The sequence below is a fragment of the Petromyzon marinus genome, chromosome 20 (assembly GCF_048934315.1).
Source record: "Petromyzon marinus isolate PM22_M1 ecotype Great Lakes invasive population chromosome 20, UKy_Petmar_22M1.pri1.0, whole genome shotgun sequence".
Lineage (NCBI taxonomy): Eukaryota > Metazoa > Chordata > Hyperoartia > Petromyzontiformes > Petromyzontidae > Petromyzon > Petromyzon marinus.
The window spans coordinates 12,047,456-12,074,435 of NC_133686.1; the positions used below are offsets into that span (position 1 = coordinate 12,047,456).

The 26,980-nt window shown below is 43.1% G+C and overlaps 1 protein-coding gene across 1 annotated transcript; it reads right to left on the bottom strand.

Annotated features, from left to right (window-relative positions):
• Positions 1 to 1,617: 1,617 nt before the first annotated feature.
• On the bottom strand, positions 1,618 to 7,561 carry LOC116944092 (chymotrypsinogen A-like). The gene is made up of 7 exons (XM_076068326.1): positions 7,495 to 7,561; positions 6,914 to 7,017; positions 6,250 to 6,329; positions 4,850 to 4,931; positions 4,104 to 4,284; positions 3,868 to 4,007; positions 1,618 to 2,047 (listed from the first exon to the last, which is right to left on the bottom strand). The coding sequence occupies exons 1-7, from the start codon at positions 7,544 to 7,546 to the stop codon at positions 1,886 to 1,888; spliced, it is 801 nt and encodes a 266-aa protein (XP_075924441.1). The 5' UTR covers positions 7,547 to 7,561; the 3' UTR covers positions 1,618 to 1,885.
• Between the last annotated feature and the right edge of the window lie 19,419 nt (positions 7,562 to 26,980).

Genomic DNA, 26,980 nt, shown 5'->3' on the forward strand with positions numbered 1-26,980 from the left:
CAATGGGAGGCTGATCGATGCCTGGGTGCGGTCAAGGGATGGCTCCCTATTGCTCAACCATGTTATGTATGCCGATGCTCTGGTGATTGCTGCTCACTCAGAGGATGAGTTGGAGGCACTGCTGCTGAACCTGGAGCTTGCCACTAAGAGGTGGGGCCTTACCATCAGCCCCACCAAAACTAAGCACCTGCCTGGGTATTTTGTACCATCGGACAATCCATCCCCACAACTCACAATTGGTGATGCGGCAGTTGTGGAGAGATTGGAGAGATTCCCATACCTGGCCAGTGTGCTCATGACCGGCTCCGGTTTAACAGCAGAGGTCTCACTCCAAATCAGTCGAGTGCCATTATCTTTTCATCGGCTGCGTTACGCTGTGTGGAAGCTACCTGGTCTCTCGCTCCGCATGAAGCTCCAAGTCTTCTCGGCCATGGTAATTCCCTCCCTTCTCTACGCTTGCGAAACGTGCACCCCCCTAATGAAACATCTTCGCCGGTTAGAAACATTTAGGCTGGCCTGCTAACGATCCATCCTGGGTTTAACCATATGTGTGTGTGTGTGTCGAAGTCGATGTATTTCTATGTGTGTGGGTCGATGTCTGTGTGTAAGTCCACGTGTGTGTCTGCCTTTTTAGCTCGGGCAACGCCGGGTACTTACCGCTAGTACCTAATAAATTAAACTGAAAACTGAACACTGATAGCCTTTCAACACACTTCCTGAAAAAGTTAAATATAAAATATGATCACGTAAAACGAGCCAGTAATGTACTGTTAACATCCTTGGAAATCACTTTACCAAGGCACACCAGTTGAAGTTTTGAAAAACACCCTAAATAGATTTAAAAAACATTACCTGAAGATTAAAATATCACTCATAACTCCATCGCATTAACTCTATAGTAAAATTTGTAACCCTACTTAATGGCTATAGCCCCGATGCATGCCTCATGTGTGTACACCTGCATTATTCATGAATAATCTGCTTGTGTTTCTGTCTACAAAATATCTTTAAAACATTATTCCATGTAACTAACCTCTCTGCACTCCCATTCATCGCTTATCGTCCCCTGCGAGCTCAGCAGATCATCCTCTCCGCACTTTTGCCAGGCCAGGGCAATAAGTCTGCAGCTCTCTCTTCTTTCTTTCAGCCAGTGTCGCGCTCCGAGCACACATCATCACCCCGCGGCCTCAGCAGCACGCAATGAGGGTGGATGACGAGGCACCTGTTTCATCGTTCCTCCCTCGTAACTTTAAATTTGAGGCCACCAAATAGCCGTGCTGTACTGCCGCACCATGCGGCTTCACGCCCGTCTCTCTCGGGCCCTTCCCTTCTGTCCATCTAAATCAGGGCATCTCCCCTCCTGTCAATCTCCACGTCCTGTCCATGAGACACCTCCCCTCACCAAATGGCACAGAGCGGAACCGAGGGAGGGGTTGAATAAGGGGGGAGGAATCGAAAGGGCCACTGCAGTGTGTAGATGTCACGCACATGTGAATGTGTAAGCACGTGTGTTCATTTGAAGTAAGTTGACGTTTGAGTGAACTCTTGCAACAAATGCAAGGAATTTATCAACATCTCGATGCAGGACCACAAATTATTTCAAACTAAAGGCAGATGTTTTACTTCTCAATTTATTTGTCAATAACAGTCAACACAATGAACACATTCTTGGTTCTTTCGTGACTTTACCGAAAGAACCAAGAATATTAATCCCTGCAGTCACGAAAGCTTAAAATAAAACAATGAACACAGTCAACATTTGTACATGTGTTTCTGGATGCACTGACTACGTGTCTATCCGTATCATGTGAAGTCAAGGTAATTATAGAGATGTTTTAAATTGAAGATGTATCGCTTCAAAGAAGAGCACTGCTTCATATAATTCCTAGTTGGCGGCAATGGTCTGGTCGATCCAACTGCGTATGGCGGTGACGCGTGTGTACACGACCGGCATGCTGGTGGAGCACACGCTACTGCCCCACGACACGATCCCCACGAGGTTCCATGCGCCGTTCTTCTTGCACACCAGGGGGCCGCCAGAGTCACACTGTAGGCAAGACACACACGAATGAATTCCTTGTTATTAGGACACATCTGTCCATTTCTATTTCTACAAAGCAATAGGTCCCATCAAAAACAAATGACAGAGACCAAGATGTCTTAAAGACATACTGCTTTGTACGTCTGCTTTCATATGCTAAACACTGTTTTGGGGAAAAAATGCGAAATTTTTCAAGACAGTGACAATGGGCATAAGATTGGAATCAACTTACATGTATTTATTTCTTTGTCGTGGTAGGCACAACAGACAATTTGTTTCAATACAAATTTGTTTCAGTACAAATTGACTGTCTATTGACTTTATAATTGAGAGTGGATGACAATTGGAAAATATAGCCATGGTCGTTCTTTAATGCAAAATAGGAAAAACTACTTGACTTGACTCCTATGTTTGTCGTGGTCAAATCTTGTAATCAAAATTTAGTCTACTTCCTGTTGTCCAATGAATTCCAATTTTTGCACACGTACTCAGATCCGGTGACAATGCATACCTGTATCAAAATCGGCAGCAATTAATCAATTAATTGGCTCTTTTAAAGCAATACACATTTTGTATGGACGGCTTATTAATAAAATATTTATTTAGGTAGGGGGCTGTCCATAAATGACGTCACGCACCTGGGGGGGTCAGACATTTGTGACGATGTGTGACAAGGTTTGAGAAATGTGACGTCACATAAAAATGCGCAACTTTTAATAAATATAGAATTGTTATAACAACACTAATTTTGATTAATTTTCATTATTAACTGTTTGATTATTTAAATTTACTAAGGTCACCTTTTATTTATTCCATGAAGGAGCATTTTGCTTCTCCATGGGATAATGGAGAAGCATACATTTTGAATTTGTTTAATTATTGTTATTAAACATGAGTCTACCAGGGCTTTTCATTCTGTGGAATGAATATATTATTGTTATAATTGTACTCTCAATTTTGCTTCGTTCTACTACAAAGTTTCAAGTATATATTTTTTTATAGTTTTAATTTTGATATTTTATAATTATAAGTTCATTTCAATATAATATTCTGAACATCTGCAGTTTTACTTAGACGTTGAATATTTTCAAATTAATTTATGCTAAATTTAAGCTTTCCAACGACTTTTTTAATGCATGTTTTCTCCTACAACATCAGAGTGCAGCGCCACATTAAATACGCACTACAATGAAAATAGTTTACAGCGATGTGAAGCATGTTTTATTTTCAAAATGGAAATATGGTTTAGGGGGGGGGCAGAGCTTTGTGACGTCATATTTGAGGGGGGGTCTGACTTTTTGTGACGATGTGTGACGAGGGAGGGTGGTCAAAAATCGTCCAAAATCGCGTGACGTCATTTATCGATGGCCCCTAGCTTAAAAACGCTGCGGTCCCTAAACTCTGGAATCGCCTCGCCTAAGAAGCAGGCGCCACGTGTCTCTTGTAATCAAGATGTCGTCCACTTCCCGTTATTCAATCGAGTTATTTACTTTTTAGCACTTAAAAATGAAACTGTTGTTTTTTTACTTTTTTAAGGCGTTTATTGCTATTGTAAATGTAATTTTGAACGCCATATTACGTCAGTTCCTCTTACTCGCGTCATGCATACAATTATTTTGGATAGCTTAAGAGATGTCCATAGTACATAATTCTGGTTGTTAATAACGGTATTATGTATTAGTCATGTTTATAAAACATCCTTGCTTTCTATGTAACTCCTGTAAACACGCCCTTCCCTCGTAACATTGCTCAGCCATTTTATCTGTGTCGCCACTGAAAAAGAGCTTCTTAACTCAATGAACTGAACGACTGACTGAGGTGCTCACCCTGCACGAAGAAGCTCCAGCACCACCAGCACAGATCATGACGTCGGTGATTTTGTTCATGCTGGCGAACAGCTGCTGGCAGGTGGGCGTTGCCACAATTGCCAGAGCGGTCTGTTGCAGCCTTGGGGGTGTGTCGGAGTCTGAAACGTCAAACACGTCACCACGTTTGAGTGTAAATCCTATAGCTATTTCGAACACTTCTGAAGAAGCATTACCTAGTGTCAAATGATAGTTACCAAAATTGTTGGTAATGCCCCAACCAGACGTGACACAGTTCAGGCCAGCGGGGACGTTGTCAGAGGTGGAGGAGAGACAGACGGCTGAGACGCCATCGGTCATCTGAGCAGGCTGGGGCAGCTTGATGAGCGCAACGTCATTGTTGAAGCTTACATCGTCCCACTGGGGGTGGTTGATGACCTGTGCAGATATAGAAAGGATTAGAGGAATGCCATACACTTATGTCAAATACGTAGAGTAAAACCTTTTAAAGCCAGACTACTTCGTGGAAGAATATCATTATGGATCATCTTCTTTGGTTCTTTCGGTAAAGTCACGTAGAATGAGAATAAAATAATAAATTAATAAAATCAAATAATAAAATTCTCACGAAACGTGGACAGTCTCGTCCCTTCACCTGATGAAGGCCGCTTGTGTTGTGGCCGAAACGTCGTGAGAATTTTATTGTGTTATTTTATTTTATCAATTTATTATTTTATTCTCATTCTACGTGACCTTACCGCAAGAACCAAAGAAGATGAATCCTTGCAGTCACGAAAGCTTTCAATCGAAATTATGGATCATGCCTGATAATGGCTTAATTTGAATTATATTTAAAAGTAAGTAACAATCCACTTAGATATAATGAATACGTTGTAACTTAATAACTACATATGTAAAATGTAATACTGTCAAAAAAATGTCAATTCACTCGAGCGTCATTTGAGTCAACATCGCCGTGAAGCACCAACTGGCCTCAGATTACCTTGGCGATGGTCATTGTCTGGACCTTCTCGGAGCTGGAGCTTCGGTCATGCTCACCCAAGATGACACGGTGCTCCGAGGGGCTGTTGAGCAATCACAATCCATCACTTCCATATTATCCCAAATGGGCTAGAGGTGAGCCCTTGGCCATGTCAGGCATTCACATACTGAATTTAATAAATTATGTAAGTTATTTGTCAATCCGCTGCTGGATAAAGGCCTCTTCAAGCTCCATTGTGTGGGTTGTTTGACTAAACGTTACAATGTTTAGTGCACGTTTTCACAACATTTTAAGGTATACCACAGTTGTATTAACATGAAATAAAATAAAGATTCGAACGTGCACAGTATCTGCTATTACTCAAGAGTTGTGAGGAACTATGGACAACCAACAAGACAGCCAGGCGGTCAGCCGGTGCCAACAAATGCCTAAGCTGTGGTTTTCTCTTTCTGCCAATTAATGACGGTTTATACATGTGGGAGGAAACTGGAGCGCCCGGAGAAAACTCACGTGTGTGAGGGGGAAACACTCTCCCATACACATTTGCTGTACCAGCCTTCTGGCGAACCAGGGTATGGCTCATCGACGCCCATGGGAAGGGAGTTTCACAACAATCCACTATCTTTCGTCTCCACACTGCTGAATTGCAGGTATGCACAGCCACTACCACCATGTTAAAGTGCATGGTATAAGTTCTGAACGTAATTTCATAAAGCTAGAACATAATCACGAACATATGTACCTCTGCTTACAACATATTACATGTTTTAACCTTGTTTTATTAAATTCTGTACATGTGCGTAGTAATTGTAAAAGTCATTAACCACTTATTTTCATGATGCTGGAATTGATTAATTTACATGGATTATTTTTAGAACATATGAAGACTTTGTAGGAATATTAATGATTGGATCACATTTTAAATTAAAATGTAAATACATATACAATATGTGGAGATGTGTTCCTAAAGGGTATCAAAGCAAGAATTGCCGTGGCAAAAGCAGCATTCAAAGAAGAAAGAATACTGGTAGCATGAACATGAAACGAATCGCGTGACTTTTAAAGATCCACGTATAAAATATGGTTCTGCTGAGATATGGATACTGAAATGAAACAGCAAAGATGTATTAATTAGTTTTGAAATGTGTGTGGAGTTGAATTGGAATACATATGCAGTATTATTTAATCGTGCCTGTGAACGCAAAAGCAATAGATTGGGCATATATGAAATACGCTCTTGTAGGATGAAGGAGAACATCTGAAAAGGTAAACAAAAGTGTTATTTTCAAGGGTGATGTTACAAGTGCAATATTTTATAGGATGGACAGAACTAAAATTGTGAACCTGCCCTCATAAAACTCAAGAAACGTTACATGAACAAATAATTTGAATTTAATTACCTGATTTTGCAATGAGCAGCTGTCACAACCCAGTAAGGGTCAATGAGGGAGCCGCCGCAGAAGTGGAAACCAGTGTTGTTCTGCGTGGTGAAAATCGCATGGCTTTTACATTGGTGCTCAGTGACTCAATCCTCGATTTAAAATAATAAAATGTAAACGTGATTATTTCTCAAGAACTCGTATATTGTTTTTAATCATTTCGATCTTAGTTTGCCTTCTATCGTTTCCCGAGGTATATAATCAAATGTACTTTGCCCTTTGTTCACTTCACTTGCTTTTTATGTTAAGTCATGAAAAGTATTAAGCCACAGCTGAGGAGCTGTATTGGTAAACATTTGTTCCATAGCTATGTATAAATAATTTATTTGTATTTCTGGCAACCTTGCCGGGTAGTGGAGGGTTTAAGAAAAAATTGTTGCATAAAACTGCCACGTGGCCAAACCGTTAAACAAATATCAATTGGTTTTGTATTATGTTCATATTACTGGACTCATATGTTTGTAATCCAAGTTTATGCTTATGCCATAACTCCCCACACTGCCTCCCACATGCACTCTGGCCATCGCCATTAGTTTACATCTGCAAAAGTTGACTGGCATTCACACGGTGTCATTATTAAAGGCAGGTATTGACACCATGTTGCCGGTGAATATAGAGCACTCACCTGCAGGGACACCTGCCAGGGCCAGGAGCCCGGCATCGCTTCCTCGCCTTTGACGATGCGGGAGTAGCCGGTGATGACTGGCTTGATGGCCGGGACACCACACCCTGTACATATACAATTATTTAAGACTTCTATGATTAAGAGACTTATCTCTAGCTTTAGATATCCATATCAGCTCAAACTTACTGTAAATCACGTAATTTATATCTGGTTTCCCTCACTCTAGATTCCCTCTCCCCCACCACCCCCTGTGAAAACAGATACTGCTCCTTGTAGCCGAATTGAGGCCCTAATGTAACCTCTTTCTTCTTATCAGCTTTGCTGACAATTTGGCATAATTTTTCTATACCTTTTTCATCTTTTTCCTCTACATTTTTTTATTCTCTTCCCCCTTGTTTTTTTTCATACATTGCACGCTTGACGCTACTCCCCTTCCTGTGGTGTGCTACAGGTAAAAATTGGAGAGTTCTGTTCAAAGAACATGTAGCAGAGTAGGTCTACAATGTGATGAGCTGCCAGCTTTTTTAGCATGAAGAATAAAGCCATGAAAGAACAGCATATACATCGCCATTGTCACTCACCGAAGGTGACGCCGATGAAGGCAAAACACGAAATGAGCCAGAAGAGAGCCATTGCTAATTCCGTAGACACTGCTGGTCTCATGCTAATTTTCAGGCTCTTTTATACGGAAAAAGAATGTTAATAATTACCATATTCTCATATATTGTCGACATTTTAATTACTCAATCAGATGTCATATCACAGATGTATTGGGTCGATATCTGCACATGACCTTGACAATTTTCATCACAGCAGGAATCATGATATATTTTCCATAAAACAGAATAGAGGAAATATTTTATCTGATATTCGTCTACTTCATATTCTTAGTTCTTTCGGTAAAGTCACGTTGAAGGGAAACAACAAAATAATAAAATATATATTACTTTACCGAAAGAACTAAGAATATGAATTACTGCAGTCACGAAAGCTTTAAATCAAAATTCGTCTACTTGTTTAGATAAAATTGGAAACATAAATATGTAGTGACGTAAATGGAGTCACTATGGCGTTTAGCGTCACCTAACGTCACAGGAGTGGAGCTATGTGTCTAGGGCCTCTCTTGGGCACCAGAGGTATGCCATGGAAGCGGGCCCTAGGGGGCATAGTCCTGGTGACAGAGAGAGGTCGAGTAAGGACATGACAGTCTGGGTTACCCCGAGAGGGCACATGACTGGACGAGGTGGCAAGGGGGGCGCAAAAGGAGGGGAGAGGGACATGTGATGTAGGGACCAGAGTCTTCGAGAAGGATCTGGAAAGGGGCGTGGCCAAGGGCAGAGCCCGGCCACGCTGCGGCCCATAAAGGCCGAGTCCCAAGCCCTGATCTGGGCTGTTCTCTGAAACAACCCTTGGCACTACGTCTCTCCAATTTTCGGTTTCCGCTTGGCATCGTGGATCAGTCAGGATGTTACTGACTGACCCAGTTATGTAGTTACCCTGTAGGAGTCTAGTTAATGTGTGTACGTTTATGTAGTTAGCCCCGTTGGAGCTGTGTAATAAATGTGTTGCCTCCAAGTCAAGTGTGTGCCTCCGTGAAGAACATTATAACTGGTGTCAGAAATGAAACATAATAGTTAGGTGATAGCCTAGCGTAAAATAATGTTAACTAGACGGAAACAACTCACCAAGTCGTCTTCAGACGAGGAGGAGGACGACGGGGTGATTCCACAGACAGCCCCGGGAGCTGCAGCCCCGGAGATGGAGCACAAAGATCTTCTGCCGGTGGAGCAGGGAAAAATCCCGGACCTTGTCACGCCATCGCTGCCGGAGAGGGAGTGCCGATCGCGGAATGCGTGCATTGACGACCTTCTGGCCACCGTGGCAGCTCTGCTCGCTGCTTTAAAGCAGGAAGAGGATGTCGGGGCACCGGAGAAGTGGCAAGACATCTCCGCCACCGCTGTTTCCCGTGCATGGGAAAACAGAGAGGCGTGGCCCGCGCAAGTGGCCGCCATTTTGCCGGATGGGCGGGACGTGATTCCCGCCAAACAGACCTCCCGCTGAAAGCGCTGAAGCTTCAAGAATACACTCTGAAAAAGAGGCTTTCCTTCTTTAGGGAATATGCAGCTGCGGGTGGTTCCTGGGAGGCGTTTCGATGATGCTTCGCCACCGCCTGCGCTTTTGCGGGATGGACGGAAGCGCTGTGGGTGCTTCCCACAGCACTCGACGACAACGTCTTGGCAGCAGTCGATGCCATCGCGTCTGAAGAGAAGTCGATGTTGCCTCAAGCCCTCTTACAGGTGGCGGCGATTTTTGCACCGCCATCCAACAAGTGCCAGAAGTTCGCCACACGAAGGCGGGGGGAGGCCGAGATGCCCCTCACCTTCCACAGTCCGCTCATGGCACTGGCGAAGTCTGCGCACCCCAGGACGGACCACATCAGAAGGGATTCCCTGGTCCTCGAAAGAATGGTGCTGCTGGCCCAAGAATTTAAAGTCGTCATGCCAGCCACGGAAGAGGACGACTTGTCCTCACTGAAAGTTGCATGGTGCCTCCAGGCACATTTTAACATCCAGCAACGTGAGAGTGCAATCCAAAGGACATGTGAGCATGAGAGTGCAATCTAAAGGACTTGAGCATGAGAGTGCAATCCAAAGGACAGGTGAGCATGAGAGTGCAATCCAAAGGACATGTGAGCATGAGAGGTGCAATCCAAAGAACATGTGAGCATGGGAGTGCAATCCAAAGGACATGTGAGCATGATAGGTGCAATCCAAAGGACATGTGAGCATGAGAGCGCAATCCCAAGGACATGTGAGCATGAGAGTGCAATCCCAAGGACATGTGAGCATGAGAGTGCAATCTAAAGGACTTGAGCATGAGAGTGCAATCCAAAGGGCATGTGAGCATGAGAGTGCAATCCAAAGGACATGTGAGCATGAGAGTGCAATCCAAATGACATGTTAGCATGAGAGTGCAATCCAAAGGACATGTGAGAGATCTAAGTTTCAAGTTTCATTTTTCTTGGTAAAGCCCTGTGAGCCATGCGGCTCTTAAGTCGGGTGCAACCGAAACAAACAATAAGAGAGAGGCATAGAGAGAGAGACACACAGAGAGTTGGAAATAACAGCTGACATAGGCAGGTAGGATGGAAACATCACAGTCAGTTAAGACTTTACCTGGTTAATAACGTCCTTCCAATGTTTTGTACCCATCTTCTCGGTTGAAGTTGTGTCTGTGTTTATACATCTGCATGGCTTCATGAACAAATCTCTGAAGGTAGCCGGTAGATTTGCAGAGTACCTCCGTCTTGGAAAAATCAATTTCGCGTGAGCCCACAGCGTTAAAACAATGATCAGCAACGGCAGAGGTATTGGTCCTACCGTGTTACAGATCTGCCTTGTGTTCACGAACGCAGTCCAAGACATTTTTCGTTTCCCCAATGTAACTGCTGCCGCAACCACAACTCAGTTTGTAGACACCAGGGTATTGCATGTCAGGAATCAATCCTTTGGATTGCACTCTCATGCGCACATGTCCTTTGAATTGCACTTTCATGCCTTTGGATTGCACTCTCATGCTCACATGTCCTTTGGATTGCACCCGTTGGGTTGCACACCCTCGTCCAGGAGGCCGCTTTCCTATATTACAGTTCCATGCTAATTGATCACGTTAACATATGCTAATCTCTCACATTAACATAGTCACTTCCGTGCCCTCGTCGAGGAGGCTGCTCCCTTATCACTTATTTATGACCCTTGGGCTACACCCATTTCAAACCTTTTAAAACAGTCTGCCTCAGCAGACCATGCTTTCCCACCTGATAACGGACGCTTGTGTTGCGTCCAAAACGTCGTGATTTATTTTATTTTATACCTATGTGACTTTACCGAAAAAACCAAAGCGTATGGATTCCTGCAGTCACAAAAGCTTGAGATCATACTAATCTCTCACGATACAATGGCCACCTCCTCAGCTCTCGCAGCTCTCGCATCACCCCCCCCCCCCAATCTCGGTTCCCATCTTTGGATTTCTCACTCGTTTAGGCACAATCTCTAGCCCCCACCATCTTGCCCGATGCGGCAACCCCCCCCCCCTCCCCCCCTCTTGGCTCTATATATAAGGACTTGTTTCAGCAGCCTGTTTCTCTCTTCCATCTGAAGACGATTGCTTGTGTGGCGATCTAAACGTCGTGATCTATATTTTTTTTACCTCCGTGACTTTATCGAAAGAACCAAAGAGTATGATAAGGACTATGAAGGGTTCCTCTTTATTTCAGGCTCTTCTTTGGTTTACCTTTTTCCTTATATTATCTGTCGCTGGGTAAAATCATATCGAGGTTCAATGTCAAATACTATTTTCTTGGTGACAATTTCTAACTGGGTGGGAGATGGTGGCCTTTGCATGGCCCACTTGTTACGTGTTTTCACGTTACATTAAATATGATACCATCATCTAGGCAAATATGGATTATGTTAATTAACAACATACATCAATGTATACATGCCCCCAAATTATGGATGACCATCACCTCCTCTGCCAGAAGACACTCACCTGGTTTTATCTGTGGGTGACTTCAATATCCACCACAGGCAATGGTACTATCCATAAAATGACAAAGCCAAAGATAAACTCAAGGAAAGATCATTGGCACAAGACACATTCCTGAAATATGACCCGAAACAGCCGGGCAAATTTTACTCTGCCTGATGGAAAAGGGACTATAACACAGACGTATGCTTCATCTCAAAGGACAATGAACGTCCACTAAATGCTTTGCGAACAGTTCTTGGAAATTTTCGGAATTGCCAACAGATCGACAATCATTTACATTGGATTACTGATATTGGCCATGACCTCAAAACCATGTCCACAGTGGAACTTTACAAAGGCCAACTGTTCAGGCTATGAAAAAGAAACTGAAGCCCATTTAACGATCCTCGTGCAAAAGCCTGAAAGTTATATGAATTCATAAAAATTCTAACATTTACTGCAAAAAAGTACATCCCATGGGGGTATCATAAAAGCTACATGCCATATTAGACACCAAAAACAGAACAATTCTTGAAATAACTCATCAGTAATGAAAACCAAGATAAGGGTACCGCACTCTTGGAGATTCCCTGCACAAATACAATTTTGGGAGACATTTCTGCATATTCGAATCTCATTCACTCCAGCTGTAAAACCTGGAAGCTTCTCTGGAACATTGGTTCCTCAAAATCCACAATGAATGCTTATATTTCCACGTGCTATTTTGCCAAAAAGGACAAACTCACCAAACAAGCTGTTCAAAAACAACTTGCCATGACCATAAGCCAAATATTGCAAGCAACAAATCTAGCAAGACCAAACACAGTCGCTGAATTGGAAGCAGCCTTCATGGCCACAACGTCTAACAAGGCACCAGGATATGATGGCATGTCTTGAGTTTTTAAAGAAGCTGGGACTATATGGACAATGGCTTGCAAACTTCTTTACCATCATACACAGCATAGGCAAATCCCGAAAGCATGGGAGCAAGCCAAAGCCATTACCATTCTGAAAATCGGAAAGCTGCATGACTCGGCCTCCAGTTACAGGCCAACATTGATCTTGTACTCTATCTCCAAGCTGATGAAAAATGTCAAACTTGCCAGACTTTCCCCCATTATCAACCCCAAACAGCTCGGAGTTGATCATCAGCCACGTGGACTACTGCAATAGCATCCTTGGTGGTGTCAGCTCTGTTCACCTGCGGCGACTCCAGTCGGTATAAAATGCTGCAGCTAGTCTGATAGTTAGGAATCAGAAATATGATCCGAGTTTGATATGTGATGAGCTGCACTGGCTCCCTATTAAATAGAGAATTGCGTACAAATTATGCCTACTCGTCTTCAAGAGTTTCCATCAATCTGCTCTCTCCTATCTCGCCGATCAGTGCGTACCCGCTTCAACAGACCCAAATCGACTCCGACTACGATCCGCGGCTCGCGGCGACATGCTGCTGTACCCGCGTGTAAACCTTGTGCAATATGCCCAGTGCAGTTTCGGGGTCTCCGGCCCAAAAACTTTGAACACGTTACCAACTCATGTTCGGGATCCATCCCTGAGTCTGAGCCAAATTTTGCAACAGACTCAAAACAGTGTTGTTTAAGAGACCCTACTTCAACGTGTGATAAATGCGCATTGTGATGGACTGGACTCATAATAGTGCGCAATAACAAATGTTTTTACTTACCAAACAAGACGGTTTTTGAACTGGCAATAGCTGCTGTGAACAGATTGTTCCCCTCACCACCCTCATAGAGTCTACTTTACAGTATTAACAAAAAAAGTCACAGCAATGATTGACCACTCTGCCATCTATGATACTTATACGTATCATGGCTTTCTGCTGAAAAGGACCAAAATCATCAGATGCCGCCCTGTTGCACACCTAATCGATACAATTCTCAGCAATCATTATTTAAGGGTACATCTCGCTGGTATTCACAGCTGCAAGCGAATTGTGAAAAAATACCCTCCCTCAGTGCTTAGTTCTAGCACCATCACTATTTAGCATATGCATAAGTGACCTACCATGCACATAATATCTCAAGTTCATATATGCATATGAAATAGTCCTTGCTACACAGGGCACAACCCTCGAGAACAGTGCCAATGCTTTAACAGCTGATATAATGTTATTGGAGGCATAGTGCCTTCGCTGGAAACTCAGACCAAATCTCTCCAATATCAACACAAGCGCTTTCCACCTTAACAATCATGCAGCAGATGCCACCCTTGACGTGCCCGGTGTACAGTGCCTCCACTCTAAGATATATTGGCCATGCAATCCAAACTATCGACACTCGTGAAGCTCTTTCGTGTCTAGCAGATCTCGGCATTGCCTTTTAGCTATTGACGATATTGCCATGTGAACTTTCCAACCCATCTGCACTAACGAAGCTTAAAAGCACACCTGGAACCGGTCTCTAGCCAGATTGCCTTGTTACTCCAATTGCATTTAGCAAAGACAGAGATCCTCCAAAATGGAAAAAGTCCGTTATGAAGACTTTTTGTTTATTAATTACTATCCGTTTTCTAAATTCTGACATCTCAAATAAGGTGTGACATCTCTCTATCCCAAGGGCTCATTCTCCCATTACATCTGTAAACGTGTCTGCAACTGTCGTTGTTTATGGCATTTTCTAACTTCAAGCTGTGACAGTCTCTTATATACACATGTACCTCCTGAATCCTACACTTAATTATATGACATTCCCAACGTCCTCCTGCTCAACCGATAGCTGCTACAAATTGCGGTAGCAAGACTCCTCACCTGCATGTGTAAATGTGACCACATTACACCTGCATTGATTGTCCTTGAACTGGTTGCTGATAACATTTTGGATTGAGTACAAGGTTGCTGTGACAGTCTTCAAGCTTTGTGCGTTGGCCCGAATATCTTACCCGACACATAACTCTCGACTGCCCTGCAAATTGCCCTTAAGTCCGGAAATAGAGATCGCCTGGTGAAGCCACACGCAGATCTGCAAACGATGAGGGGGTAAACTCCTTATTAGTTTCTGCTCCCCTGATCTGGAGGTTGTTTGTACTTGAAAATATTTATACTCGTCTCTCAGTTTTTATTGTAAAGCATCTGGAAATGTGGCTGGATGTCATAAAAATACAAAAATAATTACGAACCCATTTAGCATCCTTTTCACAAGTATAATTTATTCATGAATATTACAGGAATCAAAATAATGGAACGTTTAGAGACCAACAAAGCTGGGTACAGGAAATTGTTTTCTGCTTTGACGCCTGCAATGAAAACAAATCTAAGAAAATGAAAATACCATTATGCCTGTATTCTATCAACTGTGGTTAGTGATTTGATTAGCCTCTCACAAGCCAAGTTCCAGATCTTAATAGTGTGGGTCTACAAATGCAGAAATTAAACAAAACCATTTACTTTTTTAAACAACTACATGAGATTACATCGAACATAAAATACAAATCGGAAAAAGAGTCGGGAAAAAGAGGCAATTCGTAGAAAAATAATATTTTGTTATAATTGAACTTGGAAAATAAAGGATTTAACATAAGCGATAAAATATTAGCCATCTCAGGTTTGCTAAAACATAATATCTAATGAAAAGTAATAACAGAAATCATTCAACTTGACAGAGAAGGTTGCAAAGTTAGCTTCATCGCGGTGAAGTATGGTAAAAAAATTCAAATTACTGACAATGCGTGGGGAGACCTTCATACAGCATTATATTGACAAACTACTTGTGTAAACGTATCGTTATTAAACGTCATTATCATCATCGCTTCAAGGCCGTGGACATATATGGATTTTAGCCATATGTGATCTATATTTTTAGCTCTTTCGGTAAAGTCACGTTGAAGGGAAACAATAAAATAATATATATATAAAACAATAAAAATTCACACGACGTTTCGACCATAACACAAACGGTCGTCATCAGGTGTGTCGGTTTGGATACATTTATTTATTTTTAAACGGTGTATTTATTTATTTATAAAAAAAAACGTCAGCGCCACGCGCGGCGATTTGGTAGTTTATTTAGAAGGACTAGTCCATCTATGTTTTGAAAAGAGGAGGGGGGATACGAAAAAATTATGTATGCTGTCTGAAAGCCACTGTAAGCGTGAACAATCAATTAAGACCTGAAATGGTTTATCAAATCTTTCCAATGATTGCTAAGCCAGAATCCATCTTCTCAATTGAAATTGTCTCTGTGCTTGTATATGTGGATAGCCTCATGAACGAATCTCTCATGGTAGCCAGATGGCTTACAAATAACCTCTGTCTTGGAGAAGTCAATGTCATGTGAGCCTACTGAATTATAACAATGATCTGCCACGGCCGAGGTGTTGGTCCTACCGTGTTTAAGGTCTGCTATGTGTTCACGAATGCGGTCCGAGACATGGTGTTTTGTTTCTCCAATGTAACTACTACCACAGAGGCAACTTAGTTTGTAGACACCAGGGTACTGTATGTCCGGAATCACATATTTTACAGACGGAACCAGATCACGGATTTTATGTAATGTGTTGAAACGGACCTGGATCTTGTGTTTATTCAAGAGATCTTTTTTGTGATCCCCGCAATGTAGGGTAAAGTGATGGTTTTGAAAGGCTCCTCAAGAGGGTCCTTTTTCATGGTTTGAGTGATAGCTTTGCGGATTGTATAGTCGGAGTAACCATTAGCCTTAAGAGCTTGGTGACTGTTCTTGAGTTCACTGCCTATGTGTTCCTGGTCGGATATGCCTTGGGCTCTATGATACAGAGTCTTGATGAGAGAATTCTTCTGTGATGGATGATGGTGGGAATCCGGTTTCAGATAAGCATCCGTATGGGTAGCTTTCCTGTAGACAGAGTGGCTCATTGAACCATCAGGTCTCTTTAATTAGGGCATCCAAAAAAGGTAGCTTGCCATCTTTTTCGACTTCCATGGTAAATCTGATGGCTGGGTGTATGGAATTGATGTGGTCGAAGAATTGGTCTAGAGCAGGCCCGCCATGTGGCCAGATGACAAAAGTGTCATCCACGTACCTCTTCCATAAGGTTGGGCACAGAGTGGCAGTCTGGATGGCGTCAGTCTCAAATTTCTCCATGAAAATGTTAGCTACAACCGGAGATAGGGGGGAGCCCATTGGGGTGCCCTCAGTTTGTTTGTAGAAAGTTCCATTCCAAGTGAAGTATGTATTTGTTAAACAGTGTCTCACCAGGGGGGGTACCTCAGTGTTTAGTCCTTGATGAACCAAGTCTTCAATGATTGCGATGGTGTCAGGTACAGAAACCTTGGTGAATAAGGAAACTACATCAAAACTGACAAGCAGGTCGTCTGGGGACAGGGAAATACCCTTGATTGTCGATACCAGGTGAGTAGAATTTTGTACCGCAGAGGTGGTTTTTCCAGTGAAAGGACGCAGGATTTCAGAGAAAAAACGAGCCAGTTTGTGGGTGGGGGAGTTGATAGTAGAGACGATGGGACGAAGGGGTGTATCTACTTTATGTATTTTTGGAAGCCGTATAATCTTGGTGGCCTGGCAGCAGAAGGTTTCAACGAAAACTGTTTAGATTGATCAATTAATGCGGTTGAATCAGAAATTATTTTGTTGGTTTGTGTGACGAGGCTGTTGGTGGGATCTCTTTTTATTTTTGTATAACTGCCATCGTCGAGTAATTCTTTAATTTTGTTGTTGTATTCTATTTTATCCATGATGACAGCTAGCAACCTCAGCAAAGATGAGCGTTTTGAATTATGTAAATTAAAAAAGAGGAATAATATTGTAGTCATCTCAGCTGACAAGGGCAATGAGATAATAAATTACTTGTTATTTCCCGTAAAAATGTTATGAAACAAACTCTTTGGTTCTGTTCGGTAAAGTCATGTAGGTAAAAATAAAAGAACAAAAATCACGAAGTTTCGGCCACAACACAAGTGGCCTTCATCAGGTGAAGGGACCGGACTGTCCAGAGGACAGCGTTGGAGTGAAGACAGCCAAGCCCAGGTTGCGTCCTTTAAGCTGTGTGGGAGGAAACAAAAAACGCCTTGACAAAGGAATTAGCATAAAATGATGTACTGGATTGGCACGGTGGGGGTGGGGGGGGGGAGTTTACATAATGTTGGTGTGAAGGGAAATAAGCTGCTGTGAAAGTTTGTGATACCACTGCTTGAAAAAATATACTGTACCATTGAAAATTAGTTAAATGTTTGGTTTGGTTTAGAACATCTTTCAAATTATTGCTTAATTTGAAACCATCCTCTCGGTTGAAATTGTGTCTGTGTTTGTAAATCTGAATTCCCTCGTGGACAAATCTCTGATAAAAACCCGTGGGCTTGCAGAGAACCTTGGTATTGGAGAAAACTATATCGTGATCACCCACAGCGTTGTAACAGTGATCAGCTACGGCAGAAGAATTCGTTCTGCCGTTTCAAATCTGATTTGTGCTCGCGAATTCGGTCAGAGACATGTCGTTTCGTCTCCCCGATATAGCAGTCACCACAGGTGCAGCTCAATTTGTAAACCCCGGGGTACTGTAAGTCAGGAACGACATCCTTCACGGATGGGATCAGGTCACGGATTTTGTGTACTGTATTGAACCGGACCAGGATCTTGTGTTTGTTTAGAATTTTGGAGATCTTTTTAGTAACACCTGCTATATATGGTAGTGTGATGGTTTTGACCGGAGTATCAAGTGGTTGATTCTGTATGGAGGGAGAAACAGCTTGGCGGATGGTACGGTCAGAGTATCCGTTTCTCTTGAGGGCCAGGTGTACATGTTTTAATTCACTGGTCAGGTGGTGTTGGTCCGAAATGCAATGTGCCCTGTGGTATAACGTTTTGATGAGAGAATTATTTTGAGCTGGGTGGTGGTGGGAATCAGGTTTCAAGTAGGAATCTGTGTGGGTGGGTTTCCTGTAGACAGCATGCCCCAGTGAACCATCAGGTCTCCTCTCAAACAGAACATACAAGAATGGTAGCTTGCCATCTTTCTCCACTTCCATGGTGAATTTGATGGCGGGATGTCTAGAATTGATGTGGTGTAGGAAAAGGTTCAAAGCTGGGAAGCCATGTGGCCAAATGACGAAAGTCTCATCCACATATCTCTTCCACAGGGAAGGTCTGAGGGTGGAAGTCTGGATGGGGTGATCACGATATAGTTTTCTCCGATGCCAAGTTTCTCTGCAAACCCACGGGTTTTTATCAGAGATTTGTCCACGAGGCAATTCAGATTTACAAACACAGACACAATTTCAACCGAGAGGATGGTTTCAAATTAAGCAATCATTGGAAAGATGTTCTAAATCAAACCAAACATTAAACTCATTTTCAATGGTACAGTATATTTTTTCAAGTAGTGGTATCCCAAACTTTCACAGCAGCTTATTTCCCTTCACACCAACATTATGTAACCCCCCCCCCCACCCCCACCGTGCCGGTCCAGTACATCATTTTATGCTAATTCCTTTGTCAAGGCGTTTTTTGTTTCCTCCCACACAGCTTAAAGGACACGACCTGGGCTTGGCTTTCTTCACTCCAACGCTGTCCTCTGGACAGTCCGGTCCCTTCACCTGATGAAGGCCACTTGTGGTGTGGCCGAAACGTCGTGATTTTTGTTATTTTATTTTTACCTACGTGACTTTACTGAATAGAACCAAAGAGTATGGATCCTTGCAATCACGAAAGCTTCAAATCTAGAAGTTATTAAACAACTATCTCTGAGGATATATAAGGGGCTGGTAAATCAGCTTGAGACCAGCAGCGTCTCCATAGCGACGATGTCTCTCTTCTGGCTCGTCTTGTGTTTTGCCTTGATCGGCGCCAACTGCGGTGAGTGGTAAAAGATTGGGACATGCACGGCAACGTATTAGGCACTATATATTGGCTTTATCCATCACGCACAAGTTAGACTACTCTATTATTCGATAAAGGGCATCATTTAAAGTGTTTTAGCTCAACATTTTATGCAACTGAGAATTTTAGGTTGACCCTGCCCTGTGAGTAAAATAACTCAAGCTTAAGATCTTAATATTGTGGTCCAAAATTCATAACTGTTGGATTTACATTTTTGCAGTCATGATGATAGATGCAGCTCTGCGGTCTGCAGCACAATACCATTATTTTCCTGGTTCACGGCACCACAAGGCAATGTCATGTCATGTGCAAACGCTCCTTACTGGCTGTGCTATGCAAAAGCAATAGCTTCAAGCACACTAAAACCATCTGTTTGGTTTAGATATGTGGATGACACATTGGTTGCCTGGCCATACGGCAAAGATACACTGAACGCATTTCTAAATCACCTCAACTCGCAAAACCCATCCATCCAGTTCACCATGGAAGTGGAATCTAACATAACTCTACCATTTTTGGATATTCTGCTCGGACGGGGTAGAAATAAAATAACACACAGTGTTATCTTAATGCAGAGTCACACCATCAGCCCGCACAGAAATCTGCTCTTATCAAGACGCTCATTCATCGAGCTAAGAAAGTGTCAGATGGTGACAGTCTGAGAAGTGAAATTCAACATGTTAAATAAGCGCTGCAAATGAGTGGTTACAATGATGCACAAATCAACAGGGCATTTAATAACAAAACCAAATCAAATAACAAGAGCATTGAAACTGCCCAAGTAATTAAAACTATCAAATTACCGTACATTACGGGGAATCACTGATAAACTAGCCAGATGTTTGGAAAAACAAAACATCCGAGTCAGATTTGGCACGGTACATAAAATACAGAATTTAATATCTGGTACAAAAGATGTATTACCGAAGCTATCATCAAAAGGTGTGTACAGGATTAACTGCACGTGTGGTATATATTATGTTGGGCAAACAGGACGAATGATCAGCACGAGACTAAAAGAACATCAGATAAATATTAAGTTCTTCCAATTGCAACTGTCAGCAGTAGCAGAACACGCGAGCCAACAAGGATACTCAATTAATTTTGATAATGTTGAAGTTTTGTGCAAGACTAGCTACTATTGACCAAGACTAATTAGATAATCTATCGAAATTGAAAGAAATCAAAATAACTTGAACCAACATGGAATTAATCCTGATGTACCAACTTTGGTTAGGCACTGCCATCCCAACACTTCACCTGGAATGGTACTTTCTACAAACAAAATGAAGGTACCCCCATGGGTCCCCCCTTATCACCAGTGATAACGAATGTTTTCATGGAGAAATTTGAAACAGATGCCATCCAGATATCCACCCTACGTCCTTCCTTGTGGAAGAGATACGGAGATGACACTTTCGTCATTTGGCTACATGGCCTGCCAGCATTGAACCAATTTCTCAACCACATCAATTCCATACACCCATCCATCAAATTCACCATGGCTCGTTGGGGCACTCTGTCCACAGGAAAGCCACCCACACAGATTCCTATCTAAAACCTGATTCCCACCACCATCCAGCCCAAAATAATTCCCTCATCAAAACACTACACAATAGGGCCCACTGCATCTCTGACCAACACCACCTAGCTAGTGAACTGGAACACGTACACCAAGCCCTCAACACCACCTAGCTAGTGAACTGGAACACGTACACCAAGCCCTCAAGATAAATGGGTCCTCGGACCACATTGTTCGCAAAGCTGTTTCTCCAACCATGGAGAAACAACCCCCTGAGAAGCCAATCAAAACCATCATGTTACCATACATAGCAGGTGTAACCAAACATATTTCCAAAATCTTAAACAAACACAAGATCCAGGTCTGATTCAATACAGTACACAAAATCTGTGATCTAATCCCATCTGTGAAGGAGGTCATTCCTGACATGCAATACCCTGAAGTCTACAAACTGAGTTGTACCTGCGATAGCAGTTACATTGGGGAAATGAAACGACATGTCTCAGACCGTGTTCGCGAACACAAGGCAGATCTGAAAGATGGCAGAAGCAATACCTCTACCGTAGCTGACCATTGTTATAATGCTGTGGGCTCGCATGATATTGTGTTTTCTGAGATCAAGGTACTCTGCAAACCTTCGGGCTACTATCACAGGTTTGTTCATGAAGCCATCCAGATATATAAACATAGACAAAACTTAAACCGAGAAGATGGATACAAATTGAACAATCATTGGAAGGATGTTATCAACCAGCTAATGCCTTAACTGGTTGTTGTTGTTTCCATCGTACCTGCCGGTTTACTAGCACATTTTATCTGTTCTTCTACAGCTTACCATTTCTAGCCTCACCCACTTCCCCCCCTCCCCCCAGCCTCACGTCCTCTATCTGTTCTTCCCCAGATTCCCACTTCTAGCCCCGCCCACTCCCCCCCCCCCAGCCTATTCTCCTAGTGCTCACGCGGCCCCCCCTCCCCCTACCCTACACCCCCCCTCTCTCTCCCCGCTTACCTCCTCCCCCTTTCTTACCTATATAACCTCTTGCCACGGCAGCTCTCCCACCGACTTCAGCATTTTATTGCTGTGGTTGTCCCACCTGATGAGGATTGCTTGTGTTGCGATCGAAACGTCGTGATTTGTCTTATTTTATTTCTATCTACGTGACTTTACCGAAAGAACCAAAGAGTATGGATTCCTTCAGTCACGAAAGCTTCAAATCAAGATTATTACTTTAACCGTTCGGATAGCTACCGTCGTAGTGCTGCGTGGAAGCGAATCATCAAATAATGCATTATTTAAATGCATGCCTACAAAGGGCAGCATACTGCAATAGCGATTACCGTTGGTAGGGCTATTTTAATAAACACAATAGACAGGAAGGACAAGTTCAAAGGGCTCGCATAATGCACATGCATAATGTACGTTGCCTCAGTAATCCCTCCCCCCCCCCCCCCACATTGTGCAAGAGCGGCTGTAGCCTGATGAAGCTAGTTGTAATTACTGGCGAAACGTTGTACTCAGTTTGTAAATGTTGTGGCTTGGCTCTCCAACACACCGGTGTGCTGTACTCGTGACAAATTGGCATGTTCTGTTTACGTGACAATCCTTACTAATTGGCTGTGTCGGGTGATGGTGGGTGCTATGCTTGCCCAATGCCTCTCAATATTCCTCCCTCCACCACTGCTCTGGAGTTAAAATGAGTATGTCCTGGTCATCATTGCTTTATGATTACCAGTTAATTGGTGACTTTTCAGGCAATGGCCCTTAATGCAGTGCTGTTGACGAGTGTGTTTGGTAATTGTGCTTGTGCACCACCGCCAACCCAGCATCGCCATAATGATGATGACCAGATAGGATCACATGGTCAATCTGGTTTTGAAGTCCGGTCTGTAAGTTGCGCGCCCATATGCCTGATTAGCATTGTATCTGCAAGGCACTATCTCCCCACATACAAACGGGTGGTGAATTTTAGCCTCAAATTGAACTTCATATTCTGCGGCAGAATTACTACTCGAAGTCTCCATGTTCTATGTCCCTGGTAGATATACTTGTCGTGCTGACAACAAACTCTGATGCTTTTGCATACTTAAGCTTGACTATAATGTGTACAGAAATATTATATTGATGTTTGGAAAAATAATCAGAATCCCGTTTAGATTAATAATTGGTGACAATCTATCCAACCCCGCTAATTACAATGAGTAGAGGAAGATTGGGAATGCCAAATAATCATCATCCAACACATGATGTTCACGGCATTAAAGATAGAAAAGTATACTAAAATATGTAGAATCATACAGAATATGTATTTTACAGCCGTTTTAAATCTAGTAGGCAAAGGTGAAGATAAGTTAAATGAGTATAGTATCAGAAACATTGATCATATTTTAAACAAGTGTAGAGACAGTGTGCTGACTATTGACCAGAAGTGGTAATTGTGGGTGTAAGAACAGTATGGGCAGAAAGAGAGACAGATACACGAAGCGACCACAAGGGGGAATAGCTGGGCCAATGGTCAGAGAAGGGATCCATCTGGGAGATCCCAGAAACAGCTGGAGAGTTCAAGAAAGGGGGCGTGGCCAGGGCGGAGCCACGGCCACGCTGGGGGGATATAAGGGATCGAGGAAGGGGGTTCTCGGCCGTCGTGGGGGGGTCGGAGTCCGGGTCATCATCGCTGTCACCTTCGTCATCGCTGTCGTCTTTGGCATTGCTTCATTGTCATTGTTGCTAGACAATGACAATGAAGCCAGCTATTTAGTCGAGTCGACGCCGTCAAGCTAGACTGTCAGCGTTTAGTCCATGCTACCGAGTTGTAGTCATGTGAGTGTAAGGAAATAAAGGAGAAGCCTCTACAGTTTATGTCTCCAGGGTCGTTACACTACACAAGAATGCAGCAGTGCTTATCTCTGTCCTCAGTCCTGAGATCTTGGTGGAAATTCCATATGTTCACGTCAAGGACCATTCACTGATTCAATCACTTCTTGTTGGGTAGGGTGTGGCGTACAGTACATCCAACCGTCAATCTCTTTTAACCCTCGCATCATCAACGGTGAGGAGGCTGTCCCTGGATCCTGGCTGTGGCAAGTGTCTCTCCAGGTACGACATTAACTTGCAAAAAACATCAAGCACTCGAGCTTGGTAGCATTGATGTGGTGGAACCCTGCATCCTGTTGAACACTGCTCGCATACTCTGGTGAGAGACCAATGTAACCCCTCTGGATAGGGTCAGATGAATGAATAAATGTGGCATTGTTACTATTAACCGGCTGTTATATCTATTTTGGTAAATGTAATGTGTTCCAAAATTCACTCATGATGGGGATTGTAGCTATAATCAGATAAATGTTTTGGAGTCATTGAAAACAGTATCCGTTCATGATTCTCATTGATCTTTGCTCAGGATTCCACTGGCTGGCACTTCTGTGGTGGGTCGCTCATCAACGAAAACTGGGTGCTCACAGCTGCTCACTGCATCTTTGAGTCAGCAATCACTGTTTAATCTCAAACGTAGAGGCCATTGGTGGGGATTTAAAAAACTGGAAGAAAAAACCTATTTCACAAATGTTGCACATGCAAGTCAATGCTGATATATTGTTGTACATTCATACAGTACACGTAAGAGCCCTGTTGTTGATTCACTGCTGGATGAGGTTTTCCCCCTGCCATTGCAGAATCTGAGCGATATTTTTTTACCATACTTCCCCACGCTGTCAAGTGAGGGTTGGTAAAGATAGGGAGCATAGACGTACAATATAGAAATATATTTTGCTACAATACACTCTGCTGCCCACCGCTTAGCCACGCAGCAGCCCTGATATACGTCGGGGTTATGGGCAAGCAAATTGCTACTTGTGTAGTGACTAACCCGAACACACTAACAGTTGGAGGCTCTTTATTATCAAGCACCATCGGGATGAACACTTTTATAATAAGTCCATCTATTATCAGCGGTGTTACTCAGGACAGTTGGTAGGCTGCTTGGCTGATGACGCCCCGAGATGGTGAAGACGGAGACGACGACAAGAAGGGATGGTGAAGAACGACGATAAGAATGGTGAAGACTTCAGCAACACGACAGGGATCCCACTCCATATGACAGCCCCGAGATCCCCTACAGAGGCCCCTCTTATACTGCCAACATGGCCTGGCTCAACCCCCGGTCACGCCCTCTTTCTAGAACCTACCAGCGGTTCTTGGTGTGCCCCTTCTGTGATCTTTCCCCTAGATCCCCCTCTGATTTATAACCTGCCCTGCTTATGTACTGTAAGGGCTGCTGTAAGCCGCAGATCCCCTTCCCTGTCAACAGCCAACGCTATGCTGCTACATTATTATTCCATGCCACTACACTTGTAACGAAACGATGTAAAACGAAGAATTTCCCCCCATAATAATAATGGGAAATTGGATGGGGCATAGGGACTGAAAAAGCATAAACATTGCCTATGCGACGCAAATCAGGGCAATTTCTCCCGTAAGAAACAACGGAATGAGGTAGGGATAGGGACCGCAACTTAGGTAAATGTTTCATACCGATCGTCCAAAATACGCATTGTACATGTACAGTACCTGTAGTATACTGTATAACATACAATGTAAATATTTATAGCCAATTCTGAGTTCAAGCACATTTAAACAGCATTTGTTCTTACCAACAAATGTACTTGAAAACCATTTTTATTAACATTTCGAAGCAGCCCTGTACACTTTAAAGCAATTTCCCTTTTTAATAGAACACGTATTTGTGAAAATATTATTGGTAGGAACCTCCTGGTTTCACCAGCCCACAGGGGATTATTGTGTCCGTCCGCCCGTCGTGCATCCAAAAATGGGAGGGGTGGGGCTGGGTGGAGAGGAGAGGGTGGGGAGGGGCTGGGTGGGGAGGGAGGGGCTGGGTGGGGAGGGTGGGGCGGGGCTGGGTGGGAGGGGAGGGTGGGGAGGGGCTGGGTGGGAGGGGAGGGTGGGAAGGGGCAGGGTGGGGAGGGTGGGGCTGGGTGTGGGGTGGGAGGGGTGGGGCTGGGTGGGGAGGGGCTGGTCACCCCGTGGTGTCCTTATAAATCTCAACGTTTAACCTACTCACGCCGGCTTTGCCCACCCTCACAGTCGGGCATATTTGCGGAATACACCACGCCGCCGTTGACCCTGGCCATTGACCGAGCAACCCAACGTTCCTACCAGCTCCCTCCGCAAGAATGTGTTAAGCAAGGACTCAAACAGAAAACAAATTTCATTCTAAAAAAGCACAGCATCTTATACATAATTTTCAAAATAGTTTACCTTAACCTATCATTTTTATATTAGCTTGAGGAGTTGACGAGTTGTGCTTCATTGGTTTTGATTGGATGTGTTGGGAGAGGATTTGGTTGATTACAATGAGCACTCGCTTTGCACAACGTGGGAGAACATGATGGGACTGAGAAGGAGCAGACAGGAAGCTGGGAATAGATGATAAATTTTAACACGGAGGCTTTCGCGACAAATATTATTCATAATAAAGGTTTATTTGGGTTCGATCACGTAAATATAAATGCATCATTAAAATCTGAGAATATGCAGGACTTATTACCGGTTGTGTTAGTCACAGTTAATGAACATACAATGAGTTATGTTAATCTGGGAATAAGCAGTAACATTACCGGTTGAATGAGTTATAGTTAATCAATATGCATACAATTAAACGGTACGCTACTTAATAATGATAAAGTATTATGTTATAATATGCATCGCATGTCCTAAATTCAAGTTGTTCGAGTCTAAAACGACGTAACAAGGTATGTGCGGCGATATTTTACTTTGGTTTCTCAAAAAGTCAGCGAAGTGAATGCAAAACAACATATAAAGTGGTGCTGTATATGGCTTCCCATCTAGGCAGTGTCCAGGCTCATTCAGGATTATTTGATCATTGCCTTGATATATCAGAACATTATAAACTACTTTGGTCAATTGCATATTCATTCATTGAGTATTTGTACCATATGTTTAATTCACATGCTTCATTCCCTTGCATCCATTACCCTCCTACTCAAAAAACAGTAACAAAAGAAAAAACATAGGTTTGATGTTCAATATTGTACTCGGTATTTGCATTCTGTCACCAGGGCCGGATCATGGTCCCATGAGGCCCCTGGGCACATGTCTTTTGGTTGCCCCTCCCCTGCCCGCTTTCCTATCTTGGTGTCTTTCTTGCCTTCCTC